Source organism: Fusarium oxysporum, chromosome 1 (assembly GCF_000149955.1).
Source record: "Fusarium oxysporum f. sp. lycopersici 4287 chromosome 1, whole genome shotgun sequence".
NCBI lineage: Eukaryota > Fungi > Ascomycota > Sordariomycetes > Hypocreales > Nectriaceae > Fusarium > Fusarium oxysporum.
Window position 1 is genome coordinate 6,689,602 of NC_030986.1, and position 14,872 is coordinate 6,704,473.

The 14,872-nt window shown below is 45.0% G+C and overlaps 5 protein-coding genes across 6 annotated transcripts; 2 read left to right on the forward strand and 3 right to left on the reverse strand.

The window, feature by feature from the left end:
* Positions 1-2,212: 2,212 nt before the first annotated feature.
* Positions 2,213-4,085, forward strand: FOXG_22003 (uncharacterized protein). Its single transcript, XM_018402384.1, has 3 exons — positions 2,213-2,720; positions 2,786-3,239; positions 3,291-4,085. Exons 1-3 carry the CDS (start codon positions 2,255-2,257, stop codon positions 3,955-3,957), a joined length of 1,587 nt encoding a protein of 528 aa, XP_018255710.1. The 5' UTR covers positions 2,213-2,254; the 3' UTR covers positions 3,958-4,085.
* Positions 4,086-4,384: 299 nt separating this feature from the next.
* Positions 4,385-6,735, reverse strand: FOXG_15141 (primary-amine oxidase; the record flags this gene model as incomplete). Its single annotated transcript, XM_018395208.1, has 7 exons — positions 4,385-4,740; positions 4,794-5,168; positions 5,232-5,337; positions 5,396-5,407; positions 5,465-5,774; positions 5,825-6,390; positions 6,445-6,735. 7 exons carry the CDS (start codon positions 6,733-6,735, stop codon positions 4,385-4,387), a joined length of 2,016 nt encoding a protein of 671 aa, XP_018255711.1.
* Positions 6,736-7,567: 832 nt separating this feature from the next.
* On the forward strand, positions 7,568-8,722 carry FOXG_15142 (uncharacterized protein). Of its 2 annotated transcripts, XM_018395209.1 has the most exons (5): positions 7,568-7,708; positions 7,761-7,850; positions 7,917-8,107; positions 8,175-8,359; positions 8,409-8,722. In XM_018395209.1, the coding sequence occupies exons 1-5, from the start codon at positions 7,623-7,625 to the stop codon at positions 8,577-8,579; spliced, it is 723 nt and encodes a 240-aa protein (XP_018255712.1). In that variant the 5' UTR covers positions 7,568-7,622; the 3' UTR covers positions 8,580-8,722. The 2 variants fall into 2 exon arrangements, with proteins under 2 accessions (XP_018255712.1, XP_018255713.1); XM_018395210.1 differs by having other exon boundaries at positions 8,175-8,722.
* A 1,534-nt stretch (positions 8,723-10,256) lies between these two features.
* On the reverse strand, positions 10,257-10,857 carry FOXG_15143 (uncharacterized protein; the record flags this gene model as incomplete). The annotated part of the gene is made up of 2 exons (XM_018395211.1): positions 10,257-10,531; positions 10,608-10,857. 2 exons carry the CDS (start codon positions 10,855-10,857, stop codon positions 10,257-10,259), a joined length of 525 nt encoding a protein of 174 aa, XP_018255714.1.
* A 1,387-nt stretch (positions 10,858-12,244) lies between these two features.
* On the reverse strand, positions 12,245-14,315 carry FOXG_15144 (uncharacterized protein). Its single transcript, XM_018395212.1, has one exon. It carries the CDS (start codon positions 14,223-14,225, stop codon positions 12,561-12,563), a length of 1,665 nt encoding a protein of 554 aa, XP_018255715.1. The 5' UTR covers positions 14,226-14,315; the 3' UTR covers positions 12,245-12,560.
* Positions 14,316-14,872: the final 557 nt, after the last annotated feature.

Sequence of the window (14,872 nt, forward strand, 5' to 3'; positions counted from 1 at the left end):
AGGCCAGTCTGGTCGAGCTGTGACACCTTAGAGGTTTTACCATTTCGGCTGTAATCTTAAAGTATCCCTGCTTGCACGTGAGGCCCCAGCACCTGTTCAACAATACTTAGTTTTTTAAAAGCTTATAAAAATCTTAATTTAAGCCTAAAATAGTTGAAATTCTACTAGATTATATATAGTTTATAGAATAGGTTAACTATATAAATTTTCTTAGACTTTTTACTAATTTATATTATATAGTTTTAATTGAAAATAGATTTCACACTGTATAGCTAAGCTTTTCTAAATAAAATAAAATAGTTAACAATTTAAAAAAATCTTATTATAATAAATAATTATACTAAGCTTAATTATATTTTTTCTTGATTTTTTAGCTATTTTATTTAAGAATTAAATTATTATAGGGTAAGTTATTTTTAGCCGTACAGTGCGGTGTTGCGTTCGCTTGTCCGTTGCGTTCGCTTATCGTGTACGTTATACTATTTTAGGAAGTAATTCTATTAGATTTTTAGCTAATTTATTTAAGCTCTAAAATACTATAGGGTAAGCTATTATTAGCTGCACAGTATGCTGATCCACTCGCTTATCGTGTACGTTTATTTTTTTTATAACGTGGTTGATAAGCGAATGCACCAGACAAGCGAGTGCACCACTGCACTGTACAGCTAAAAGTAGCCTACCCTATAGTATCTAGCTACCATAAATAAAATAGCTAAAAATCTAAAAAAAAAATACTTTTATATATAAGTAGTTATAGGTTATATAAAAATATTTCTTTTAGATTTTTAGCTATTTTATTTTATATAGTAAAGCTTATTTATACAGTGTAAAGAGTGTAAATAAGCTTTTTCTAATATTATTACTATAATAAATTAGCTAGAATTATTTTATTAATTACATAGCTTTTTTGTACAGTTGAATATATAACTTTAGAATTTTAGCTATTTTAGGCTTAGCTTAAATTTTATATTAGCTTTTAAAAGTCAGCTTTTAAGGTGTAGGTTAAGCTGGTGCACTCGCTTGTCTGGTGCATTCGCTTATCAACTACGTTATTTCTTTTTGTCACGTAAACTATTATTAATCAAGCCCCTTTCATCTATTCGTCGCTCAACTTAGCGTACGAATGCAACTTTTTGGAAGCTTGTTGACATCTAAAAATGTGGCCCCAGTTGGCCAACGAGGCTTCGATTATGGACATCAGGTTGAAAACCGCCAAATAAGCATGGGCGCGTAGTTAGACAGCCAGTAACGGCAAACCTTGTAATGTGGGCTGCTGGTTTGGGTGCGAACTCTTCAAGAAAGCTGTCGAGAAACGCAGTCAAGACAGATTAAGTGTAAGAACTCGCAGATTAGTTGAATCTGTTGTCCTCGGGCCCGTTAAGGATGTCCAGAACTGACATGTTGATGGGAAACTCTCAAGTGACATATCAAAGCTATGCCCAGGCTTAGCAATGACATATTATTTACACACGGCTTCGAGGCTAGTCGTATTGGTCATCACAAATTATCATTTACTAAGTTCCAAAGCATTGTCACAATACGGCGCGATAGGTGGGCAATATTAGTTTTGAGAATGAAACAAAGACGTGGCAAAGCCTTCGACCGCCCCCGGAGAATTATTGAGCGTATGGAAGAAGGCGTGGTTTATAAACTCGCCCAAGATCCAACTTCCTTGATCAATTGCCTTGAATTGTATGGCTGGGTCACGGCACCGGGGGTTAGCCACTTAAAGGTTAGCCATTCAAAATGCGTCGGATGAAAGGAACCTGCCCCCCCCCCCCCCCCCCAAATTTTAGAGTATGATAGAAGTAACGTATGATATGCATCTGAAGATAGGATGCTGAACACTTGGAGAAGTCGGCCTTCAAGCAGGCCTGTCAAGCAGAGTCAAGCGAGGCTAGAACGGAAAAGACTTAAGAAGAGAAGTGGGGCTTTCCTGTGTGTAGACCGGATCAATGCTGAGGAATCGTAAATAGCTTAGCGTACCTACTGGCCTTATGAGATTCATTCTCCCAATGAGATTCATTCTCCCAGGCGTAATAAACTCTATCTATCTATCTATCCAATAGCCGGTTAGGTTATTTGATTTAGACTAATATTTGTTTAGAAATACTAAGCTGAAATAAGTAATTATAGCCAGAAGGGAAACTTTCACTTCAATCATGCCACCATAGCACCTTCGTTTCTTATGTCACAAGTCACGATTCTTAAACAAGGAACCCTTGAAGAAATCAGAGTCCTTGAGACTTGTTCTATGTTCAAATTTCCAAAACATCCATCGTCTAAAAGACCCATAACCTTCCGTTTCCCAGATTGGTTGCATCTTTCCATTAATCATCAAATGGCTGATCATCCTTGCCACACGTGCCGTAAGCGACGCGTACAGTGCGACGGTGGATATCCGCATTGCGACAAGTGCACATTAAGAGGAATTGAATGCCTTGGATACGGCCAGTTTCTGATGTGGACAGGGGCCGTAGCAGTTCGTGGAAGACTTGCAGGACAAACCTCGAGTGCTGCTGCATGCCACGGCCAGCATTCTGCGGTAGCCAAGAGGCGGACAATCTACCAAACAAAAGCCTTGGAAACTAAAACGATACATGTTACAGATCAATCGGTATCAAGCTCCAAACTGGATCTACAAACATCTGACGTGAGGTCTCTTGTGGATCCTCTCTTCCAAGGCATGAGCGAATCGCAAAGGAGATATTTCGACTATTGTATGTACAATTGATGTCTTTTGGAACAGTCTCTCGAGGGGACATACCTACTAATGTTCTCTTAGACTCACATCGCGTATGTCAAGATCTTATCAGTCATGACTTTTCAAATGCCAATCCTTTCCGCAACCTCTTGCCCTTGACATCGTCACATCCCATATTGCGACAGGTCATCATTGCCGCTTCAGCAGCACACATGTTTAATCAGACGACAACCTTGGCAGCTGCTTCCGATCCATCTCAAAGGTTTCAAGCACCAAATAATATACGTATCGATGCACTTGTGGCAAAGCACAAAGCACTTCAAATCATGCCCTCCGCGATTCAGAATATTAATACACATAGTATTGATATTATCCTAGCTGCTGCGTTGTTTCTTGTCAATGTTGAGCTTTTGGAGTCGGGGAAACGCTCCTGGAAGCCTCACCTCGAGGGCGCTGCTCGGATCTTAAGCATGACCCAACCACTCACACTGTTGGATGAAAGCCTGAAAGATTACATCATGTCAGACTGTATTGTGTATGTGCTCACCAATATGCAGATTGGCCAAAAAAGCTGACATATTGCAAGTTACTCCATCCTAAGTCTTACTTTCAACCCTTCAGCCCCCAACCTACAAAATCATCTCGAATCGTGTCAGATTCTGTCTATTCTGGACAAGACGGCGAATAGTTATCTATGCTGTCCGCCCGAACTTCTTAACATTCTTTTGATGGCCTCTCAGCTTCTCGACAGTTCAGAGGATGGTGTCACAGCCTCGTCATGCGCCGCTTTACTAGAGCAGGCACGCAGTGTGGATCTGGACTCTTGGGCTTACAAACTCCACGACCAAAATACTATCCGAAGTCGGTTCCTGGCGGGATTAGCACATCAAATTGCTGCTTGTCTCTATGTTTTACAAGTTGTGCCGGCTCTGGACAATTCCATGGACCGAGGAACCACCCATACACTGCTTGAGGGACTGTATAACACGCTATCTCAGATTCCCGATAACGATCCAAATTTTAAAGCCACTGCCTGGCCGAGTTTTGTGCTGGGTGCTACGACAGAATCACAAGAAACACAGTCCTGGGTGATAGACAGATTGAAAAGGATGGCAGTTGTTTTCCCCTGGGGCTTTATCTATTCAGCTGTAGACACATTGCAGGTCCTTTGGAGATTGAGTGAGAAGCAGAGGGTGGCTGCAAGCTGGGTTCAAACACTAAGGCAACTCGATGTCAATTTTTTGATCGTGTGATCAGGGTTGCCTCCAAACGAAGGATTCTGGTTCTCTTGTTGCATCGGAGCTTTACGCTTAGCCAATAGAATACGAGTGCTTCTAGTTCGCAGATAGAATGAGTCAAAAACTATTAATATTGGTAATAATCAGACGTTTAAGCGTCCTACAGAAACAGTGACAAGAGACTTATGTTTTTAGGAATAAATACCGCCATCGGACCCCTCAACTGATGGGAATAACAGAGACACCACTTGAAAAGTCCCCTTGATACTTGATATTTCAGCGCAATTGGCGGTGCGAGAACTCCTCCTAATGCGCTAAATCACTCTCACAGTATTTCAGGCTCAGGCACATAATCAGAGTTGTGTCGTTGTTTCAAAGAACTACAATATCCTACATAGCAATCCGCCTCGTTACTCAACATACCGCCCTCACGAGATGTCATTCAAAGTCTGGAGCCTCCCAGAGCTAGCTTGCTGATACGGTCAGTCTCATCCAACGCCCCTTTACCCTTGACTTCCACCTGACTAGGTGTGACAGAGTATGATGGTGGTACATCCAGAACAGGGTTACAGGAAAAGAAATGGCGGGGCCGCAGAAGAAGCGTGACTGGCTCCCTAGGCATGATAGGGTAATCCTCAGGAGATGGGAAGTGAGTGATGCCAAAGGTATGCCACAGGACAATATCGGTGTTGGTAATAGATTCAGTACCATCACCAACCCACTCAGCGATTCCCTTCGAGGGCTCGCCAGAAGTCTGAGGGACGTGATCGCCAGCGACCCAGAGTTGGTCATCATGGTCTATCACCATCATTAGTCTAATTCTTGAACATTTTAGGGGTTATTCTACTTACATCTGGTAACATGAACTGCATGCCTCGCGAACGCAGCCCGTTTCCACACAAGGGATCCCTCCTTGGGCAGCAACCCTGGCACCTCTCTGCTGACAATCTTATACGACACCGGTTTGCCACTGTGAGGGTTGAGTTTGTTCTCGTTGATGATGTCCCAGGATCTAGAGGTAGATCCATTGTAGTCCGTCATGGCCTGGGCAGTTGTTTCGAGCTTGGTACGCTTGGCGTAGAAAGCGTTGCCGTAAAAGTTCTCGGGACTACCGACGGGAGCGTCGGATGCGACGGCATCGATCATCTGTACCGAATTGCTTGGCCCGTCGAGATTGGGGTTGACACGCAAGCAGAAAAGATGTTGATGATTGTGGGCGTTGATGCCTGTACCAGTCAGTATACTCTCGAGTCTACTACACATATTAGGGATGAGATGATTCAACTTACCTCTGTGTACCTCTGTACCCCATCCTTTGGTATCCTCACCCGGATACATAACATAGGTGTTAAGGATTCCAGTCAGCTTGATGTCAGGCTGGATGGTGCCGTCTTGCTGCAACAATATCAGTAAGAAACAATCAATATCTCGGTAAACACGTCCAGTAACTTACATGAAAGACCCACTCATCATCAAATTAGCCGCCTGTTCAACAAAGCGTGTCATAGAGGAAGATACATACCGCGATCGCATACTCGTAGTTTGCAGCCGTGAAAACTTGCTGCACGATCAACCTCCTTGCGCGAGTGACAATGGTCGAGTCATCCCGGAAATCTGTGTGCTTGAACAAGATACCGTCGTCTTCCTCATGGATACAAATTGCATTCTTGACTTTTCGAATGCTTCCAGATTGTGTCGAAAAGTAGGCATCAAGGTAGTGAATTGCTCCCTTGCAATCACAGCCCAAGGCCAGGCTGTTTGTCAAATAACCGGCACCATACTCGCCAAGGTCAAAGGCATGCTTTCGCTGATGAGGGTGTTCAGGGTTTCCACTGTGCAATGTGTCAGTTCAATGGTGTCTTTAGCGACTTGGTTGACTTACTAAGGCACCACCATTTCCGCAATAGACATTCTGTAGAAGATTGGTCGAACATTCCCTTTATCGTTGAAGGTAATGTTATTAAAAACAAGACCCTCTCGATAGTTGAAGCCAACGTGAAACTTCCAGTTCTGCCACTCAAGCTCGCGCCCCGTTACCTTGAAGGATACACCTTCGGGCTGAGTGATGTTGATAGGCTTGAGGTTATTCCTGTAGCCTCCCTGGTGCTGAATAGCGAGATGATGATAGTCCAGTGGGGGAGACTTGATTAAGGGCCGGCGGATCTTGGGGATGTCGATAGCAACGACCGTTTCGTTGATCGGGTCCCAAATGGGACAAAAGTCGAGCGGGTACTGGTATTGGCAGTTGTCCACTTCAGGTCGATAATACATAAGGGCTTGCTGGAGACGTCTACCACTACCAAAACGTTCGTCGTAACCAATCGTCCATGGATCGCAATAGACTTTGTGAATGTCTTCTTTGGCAATGCCGCTTATGACACACTGTTCGATGACCTTGGAGTCTTTACGGCAGCCATGTTCCACAGCTGCCAACTCTTCCGGAGTAATCTATTAGTCTGATTAGTTACCAAGTAACTTAGTCTTATTAAAACAAGGTCGTACAATTGGCTGAGCTCCATCAACTTGCTTCCACTCAGTGATCTTTGGTGTCTCAAGGCCCACAGAACCCTGATAGACCGTGCCAGTAGGTCCAATGACAACCACATCGGCAACACGACTGGGCCGACGAGCATTATGTTGGTCCTTGAGCCAAGCCGTCATCTCGGCTTTACGGGGCTCTTCCAACGAGACTACGTTGAACTTGACATTTTCATGTGCTTTCTTGACGATGGCAATAGCAGCCTGAATCTCTTGTGGAGAGAGGGGGTCGAAAGGGTGAGGGGGGGAGGACATCTCGAGTGAACAAGCTTCTGATTATGCTGTTGGCTGTTGATGTGCAATGTGTGAGGCGTCTTGGTTGTTGTTTATGGGAGAGAGGGATGGAGGAAGATGTCTTATGTAACCAGATGATGGGATGCTCTCAGAATATGGAACACACCATGTCAACGGACAACTCAGGTCTATAATAAATCCTTCTTCCTCGTGTTGTCCACAATGACGATGGGTCCCAATGGTGATAACAGCCCAGATCCTCGTATGCCAACAGAGTTGCCTCTTCAACAACTCCATCTGACCCATCTGTTAGTATGTTTTGACCAAACAAGCACTCTTTTCCACATGTTCGATATTGAGGCCCAGCATGGTGAATCAACACTAGCAGTATAACTTCCGCATTTGGTTTTCTAATCATCTGATCTTAACAGGACATCCTCTCAGCGGCAATCAAAACTTGGCTAAACACCTTTCACGGTGACCCAAACTCGTTTAATAAACCCACGTCTTCTTCTCTTGGGTTTTCATCAATTAAGTAGCAACATGTGAGTACCCCACACTTCAGGGAATTTTAGCCCGTTGTGATAAGAATTATCCCAAAAGAGTAGGGTTTCATCTCCTCCACACCGATCGTGCTCCGTTGCCGACACTAAAATCGGGTTCATTACTCCATTGGGAAGCTATCGTGACCCCGCACTGCAATGACAAGCACCCCTGCGTTAGGTGTGAGCCTACGGTTTACTCTAACCTCGGTTGGTGGGAACAAGGAATGTTATCACAAAATCAGGTTAAACGAGCAGATAATCCATTGCAGATATAAATGATTAAACCCCATTTTCGTACGCGGTAGATTGAAGAATTGCTATATCTGCCTATGACCATTTCGCAGCTTTGAGCTCCCGTTGATCATGTCTATTTCTCACCAAAAGGTTTATCCCACACAACGCTACAACATGGCCAAATCTCCTTCATCAACTCAAACCCCAACGCCAATGTCAGTTACAAATTTATAGCTGCTTGATAACCCGACTGACCTCTGGTCTTAGTGCCATATGTGGTCTCTTTATTGTTTTGGGGCCTCTAGCCTCTGAGCTGGTGTTCTTTCCCGACACTTTTATGAAAAGCAACACCTGGATGTAAGTCTCGCCCTATGAATCAACCCGGTATTCTTTTATAATGAACTAGATACTTAAACATAGCAGATCAGGGAATCTACTGTCTGGTGGCATGTTATTGCTTCTAGGTGGTGTCCTCGAGCAAATACAAGGTCACCACCTGCCAGCCGCATCTTTTTTCTGTTTTGGGTTAAGCTGCCTTACACACAACAGCACTGCCTTGTCCTTACTATTCGGAAAAGAGCTGGGTGAAGCTACACATAGTTCTAGTATAGTTTGTAAGTGTTCTCGTGGCAGTGTTTACAGCAACACGTAAAACGTACTATATTAACCATTTGATTGCAGACGTCTTGGATGGACTCGTGTCCGCGTTTATTCTGGCATATCTATTTGATTCACTGAGAAAGAATGTTGCTCTGGCAAGAACGCTCTTCTTTCTGAATTCAGGGGCTGGTCTGGTAGCCTTCGCATATCTAACAGCCGCTAAAGGCATCGTCACAGGTCGAGACTCTGGTACTAAACTGCTAGTAGTAAGTCCTTCCGGAACGGGGATTGACAGTAGGCTGACGGATCCCTTAGCAAGGTGGAGGATTCTGCTTGTTTGTCGCCGCCCTTAGTAGTGGATGGATTCTTCTCACGTTGTTGCTCGATTCCGTCGATTCTTCGACATTTGGATTGGGCGATACACTGCATGAAAAAGGATATGAAGGATATCAAAGAGTGACTGAGAATACTGGTATTAAGCTATGATAGCCTGCAGACATTGCGGCTGTACTGCCATTCTGATCCTACAGCCATGATGAATATTCAAAACATAACAAAAGACGTAAATCAAGCGCCAAGCGTTCTGGAGATCTATACAAATAAATAATATATAACCTCTTTTAAGTACAAGAGACAGAAAACATGATATTGGCGTCTTGCAATTTCAACCGGTTGAATAAGAATATTAGGACATTGCACGGCCTCCTCCTACTCAGTGGCATCATTAAACCACACTGGACTCACCACTTCTTGTCAGACACCATGTGGAAACTGGCTATTGGGAAGAGGCTAAAGTTTATCGTCAGCCCGTTAACAGCTCAGGATCGTTTACACAGTTCCCATGCCCCAAGATTACCCTGGTCTTATGATCTCCTATGGCATCTCCATCTCGCCTAACCTCCAGTGCATCCGCAAAGGGTATGTAACCCCTGCACTTCACCTTCGCATTACTGGATTCCCCATGCACTCCTTTCTGGGGTACCCCGAACGTACCAGTAGTGGAGTATGACACAACCTGGTAACCAAAGATGGGGCGGCATAGTGAGCCTACTGCAAGTTCTGAAGGTCAGGTATATTCTGTCACCAGCGGTAAGGAAGAACACTGAATCGGTGGGAACGGTGGGAACACGCACCTTCTGTGCATTACTCAATAGGAACGCCTGAGAATCATTTTTTGCATTGACACTCAACTGACATGTACAAAGCTAGCAAGGTGCAGGCTGTTGTGGGATAATACATAAAAGTGAAACGTGTCTCAAAACAGTACCCTAAATTGAAAGCGTCGTGAAATGACTCAAAACGATTCGTGTGCTGATCCGACAGCATTCCCTTTCCGTGCGTAGGTAATGATGAACAAAGGGTGGAGAATCTCAAGACAAGCATCTTGGCCAAAAGTGGGTCTATTGCGAGGAGCGGATCCACGAGCCACTGGTTGAGGTCTATTTGTGAACTGTCATGTCAACATCCGCAGAACAACAATGCCAACAACCGCTATGGCTCAGTCAGAAACGTACGTGGCCCCGGTTGGATGTAAACAATGCAGACACCACGGGTTACTGGGAATTTCACTCCTAGATATATTATTGCCACTCAGTGTAGTTATATCTTCAAGGTATATCTTCTGCGGAAAGGCTTAGGTGGAGAACGAACTTTGCGCTTACACAATAACTGCTCAGTCCAGATTAGCGGATGAACATGATACTAACCGTACCATGCCATAATCGTGCCTCCGCCTCCGCCTTGAGATTGCGGGGTAAATCTCGCGTCCGCAGATTATGTTAGATGGCTGATAGTGGCTGGCGATGACACTTAAGCCTTGCCCCTTGACTATGCGAGATATTCTCCTTTAGCCCGTCATTTTCATGTATTTACTGACAAGTCGAAATCTAACGTCACGGATCCGCAGCTGCATATGACGTTGGATCCACAACGGAGCTTATCATATCTAAACTCGTTCGGTAGTTGAACTTCGCCGTGATGAAGGGAGGAGGGCGATGTTCAGAACAACACGATGTTAGTTTGTGGGTGGAACAAAGCATCCAGCAATAACATTCCTCGGTTTATCAAGCTTACAGCATGGGACGAGGTTATAATTATGAGAAAAATACGTAATAAGGTTGAAATAGTATCCCTGGCTCGCCGTAGGAGAATGATAATCCGAGACTATCCTAACAAATGGCTGATCCAATCACGGTAGCTGTTCATTTGTGAATGAGTTTTTTCAGCCTCTATAGATCTCTGCAATCGTGCCACAAATGCCTCGACGAGACTATCAACAGCTTGTTGTGGAAGATGCTGATGCCTTGGTCGTAAAATGCGAGGATTTCCTTTGCTCTTCCCGAACACGCTCGCTTTAAGACGTATATCGTGGGCTTGTGGTGTATAACAGCCGTGACCCAACAAGGACGTCTGAGTGCGCCCACGGCTGGATAATAAGTCTATTTGACGATCGAAAGGCCTTGCTAGCTGGGCTGCGGCATCGGAACGGCTACGAGAGACCGAGTAGCTTCTTACCGGATAGGTCTTCGTGTTTGCACGTCTTGAAGTCGTCCATTGTTGTACCAATTTTCTCGATTCTGGCTGTCGTGCTGTCGACGGCGGATTCGGTGAGCGAATGTGATGAGAGCTTTCTGCTCTGTTGTTTGGCATACGCGGTTGAGAGTTGGTGAGCCCAACCTCTGCCATACTTTGGATGGGCCTCATTGGCTGTTTGTAGGAGGATAAATCTGCCTCCTTCCGAACATGCGAGCGATTGCAAAGACATAGTTTGAGAGCGTTCGTCGACAATGGTATGGTTCTGTTCGGGGCTTGCTGAATGCGCGTGCTGCTTTCATTCATGACCGCTGCATGGTCTAAGGGATGTCGAGAGACCTGATTTTAAAGCAGAGATGTTTCGAAGGAAAAGCTATTCAATTAGGAGTTTAAGCTGTGTTAAGACTGTAGGGAGGGCGGGCTTTTGGTAAAAATCGAGAGGGAAACCTTTCTTTAGCTCTAATCCCGATATAGCCCGTTTTTAATCTCAGTAAAAGTGCCATCCACAGGATTCTCTTCTTCTCCAAACCAGCCTATAGCTGCAACTAGCGTAGGGTCAGCGGACGCACTAAAACATAGGCATCCGGCAATGTTTTTACTTCTACTTGAAGATAGTTTTGAAGCAAGAACGCAAATTATGTACCCTACATTTAAGCACTAAATTAAGCGACATGTCTCATCTTAATGCATGTGACGACCTGTCGAATAGCACGCTGTGTTCCTATACATTTGCCTCTTGTTAAGACAAAACCTTCTCAGATACAGTCTATTTATGCGTCAGAAAGAAAGAGTATGCTACACAGGTATCACGAGAGCAACGTCAACTTCCACAAATGGTGCCTTAGATCCCTTTCCATACAGTTTCGGTATTACCGGTATTACCCGTGGCAAAAATCTGCCGTGTGCTAGGAGACGAAGAATTTTACATGAGTCTTGCTCTACATTATCTTTTATACAGACTGCGGTAATCGTGCTATGATGGTCATTTGAGTTCTCCTACTTGCACTATGAATTTGAGGTGGTCATGGTGCCTAGACTGTTTATCTCGCCCTACAACGAAGACAGCGGCGGCATACCATAATGTCTGTATACGATGTAATATTATCCTGATAAGGGGACTTTCAATCTCTCTAATGACTTCTTTTGATGCATAGATATTGCCGATATTAGTACAATAGTTTTATCGCATGTCATAGTCCAGGCTTGACGGACTCGCCCAGTCCCTGTAGTAATTGCAGATAAACACTTCGTGGAATAAAGGTTATCCGGCAAAATCCAGACTATCGCCGCGCTAGAATACCAAAAGCAAGATTTCTCATCAGCTACGAGCAAAACGACGATGACTATAGAGAAGGCGCGATTCAGAAAATAGTTACGAAGATCTGGGAAGCGAGATGGCAAACAGCTTAGACCCGTGGTATGTTATAGAGTCTTGATACCGGACAGGACGTACAGCTTGTAAATATGGGTTAAGTAATATTGCTGGTACCGTTAGCCCTCAGTTGTCATATGATCGTAGCTGCACTGGACGATGAGACGTTTTTCAGTATTTACTTCTCATTTAGTATACCATTAAGGGTATATCGTTGCCAAAGTACATCGAAGCTATCACCCTTATTCTTAAATTGCTTCCCAACGCCTGACGAGGTTCAAAATGGTTGTACGCCGAATTTAAACTATCAACATACTAATCTTGGCACGCAGCACCTGGCGGTGGCGATGGTGGTGGTAGCAACTGGCCCTCGGCGTCAAAAAGCTGACCTCTCACTGGAATACCTCCACGAACCGCAGAAATGTGAAGCAAGGCTATTGAATTCGATGGCGAGACTGGTGTACATACGCACCCTTGGTTCATTCGATCATGTTCTGGTTGTGTTATAATCTACCAATCACATCCAGCTACCTAGAACAAACATTTATTTCTCGCTCTGCCACTCAGCGATGATTAATGGCCTTATCAATCTCAGTAGCAGCCGCAAACAAATCATTATCATGGTACTTTCTCGCCACAATCTGCAAGTTGATAGGCGCTCCCTCGAAATCTCCTGTAGACCATAACATTCTCACGTGTTCCTCATCCTTGCTCAAAGGGACACTATCCGCTGGATAATCCTCGCTTCCTTTTGCGCCAGCCTTGACAGGTGTAGGTATGACGATGCCAGGATAGTCCACGTAGTTCCAAAAGGCTGTGTAATTCCAGTAAAAAGCTGTTTCGTGAGAGCAAGCTGGCCCAACGAATACAGGACAAATGACAAAGTCAACATCTTGAGACTCCCAGTGCTCGGCAAAGCGACACCTAAAATCATCACGGGCTACGCGAAGCTTTAGGATGCCACTGGTATCAAGCCCAGGGCCTTCAGCGTCCTTGATAATCCACTGTGTCAAGTCATGCATAGGCTCTTGCTTGGCTTCAAGGTAACCCTTTACCGCTTTGCCTCCGTCGGGCCAGTAGGCAAGACGAATGTTCTTCATTGCCTCTTCTGTCTGATAAGGCTGAAATGTTTTGACATCGAACCCTTTAGAGCGTAACTCGCTAAGTGCCCACTTGAGTGCTCTCATCACCGGGGGCTGTGGTGTAATAACACCATCAGTCATCATGATCCCAATCTTGAGTGACTTCTTTTCCGCCGAGTAGCTATTCCACGGAATAGGAATAAGGCGTGGGTCTTTCAACCAAGGACAAGTATTAGAGATGACCGACATAAGGAGATCAACGTCCCGCAGCGTGGTGCACATCGGCCCAGCTGAGCAGAGGATATTGAGTTCAGCGGCAAATCCTCCTGGTAAGAAGTCTCTCTGAGGAAATAAATAAGACGTTGTCTTGAGGCCATAGATGCCGCAGAACCCAGCCGGTCCACGGACACTCCCTCCGATGTCTGTACCGACTCCTAAGACAGAGCCCCGTAGAGCTATAAGAGCAGCTTCGCCGCCTGTTGACCCTCCAGCCGAGAGGTTGATGTTGAGAGGATTAAGCGTTCGTCCCCAAGGAGACGTAGTCTCCAGGTGCATGATAGCTTGCGGTTGATTAGTTTTACAATAGAAGATTGCCCCAGCTTGACGAAGTATAGCTGTCATCTGACAATCCTCTTTATCCAATCTGCGAGTAGCCAGGAATCCGACACTAGACCATTGGTTCTTGATCGGCATATGCTCCTTGATACTGATTGGTACGCCATGCAGAGGGCCAACGGTCTTGCCAGTTTCAGTAAGGTAGTTATCGAGGAGTTGGGCAGCCTGTACGGCCTCTTCCATAAACCATTGGGTTAAACAGCAAGTAAGCTGATGGGCAATAATAGCTCTCTTCGAAAAAGCGGTGACGACAGCTACAGCTGTAAACTTTCTGGACGCGATGGCCGCAGCGAGCGCTGTAGCATCATAGTTTTCTGTAATTTCAAGCTCCTCGTTTGACAGTATGCCGCAGGAGCTGGGAATTCCAGTCACATCCTTTGGGGGATTATCGATGAGAGGTTGCGGGAGACGCAGTTCTTGCGGGACATTGCTGCCAAACTCTTGGAGCATGGATGTCCTGAATGCCTCATAAGCGGGGGAGCCGGACTTCAAAGGCATTGCCTGGATAACAGAAAGTTGTTTAGACGGCATGATGGTTGGTAGTCTTGTTTGGAAGTTGGATGAGAAACAATGGCGAATTACAAGATTTCGCCGAATGCTGGATATATACGTGCAATTGGCGGATTCCTTCTGGCCGAGACGATGCATTTACGTTCTCATGATTGAGGTTAGGGTTACCAAGCTTCCCTTGACCCGGGTTTTTTTCCTAATCTGTCGCCTAAATAGATACCAAAATCATGATCCACCCCGCAGTTCGGACGAAAGATGAGATCATCGAATAATATGTAGTTATTATCCCCTCAATTGTCGAAAGGCTCCCGAAAGTCCTTGCCCCACATGGCCCCTGTTACATGACAGGTACATGAGGAGAACCTACAAGACCTGAGACGAATTTACGCCTATGGCACAGCATAAACTTGTCCAAAGGGGAAAAAGAAGCTAATTGCGTTGCTTTTCAGGGCCAGCGGGTTGGGCAGCCAAGGTTAAAAAGCTTAAGGAAGCCTTTGGCGCCGGTCAGCAATAATAAGAAGAGGTCTCAATTAAAGAGGAAGAGGCATCAACCAATTTGGGGGTGAGCAGTGTGATGTCGCGATTTGTAACTCAAATATTGTTGGAACATCTATCAGAGGCTAATTTAGGTAGGGAATAATGTACTCTCAATTCTTGCATTTTAATTG

Excerpts from the sequence above, each read along its gene's own strand:
- FOXG_15144 (XM_018395212.1), bottom strand. The coding sequence starts at position 14,225 with ATGCCGTCTAAACAACTTTCTGTTATCCAGGCAATGCCTTTGAAGTCC.
- FOXG_15142 (XM_018395209.1), top strand. The coding sequence starts at position 7,623 with ATGTCTATTTCTCACCAAAAGGTTTATCCCACACAACGCTACAACATG. Across the intron at positions 7,709-7,760 it reads ACTCAAACCCCAACGCCAAT|TGCCATATGTGGTCTCTTTA; the intron begins GTCAGTTACAAA and ends CTCTGGTCTTAG. Across the intron at positions 8,108-8,174 it reads ACATAGTTCTAGTATAGTTT|ACGTCTTGGATGGACTCGTG; the intron begins GTAAGTGTTCTC and ends ATTTGATTGCAG.
- FOXG_22003 (XM_018402384.1), top strand. The coding sequence starts at position 2,255 with ATGTTCAAATTTCCAAAACATCCATCGTCTAAAAGACCCATAACCTTC. Across the intron at positions 2,721-2,785 it reads AAGGAGATATTTCGACTATT|ACTCACATCGCGTATGTCAA; the intron begins GTATGTACAATT and ends ATGTTCTCTTAG. Across the intron at positions 3,240-3,290 it reads ATCATGTCAGACTGTATTGT|TTACTCCATCCTAAGTCTTA; the intron begins GTATGTGCTCAC and ends ACATATTGCAAG.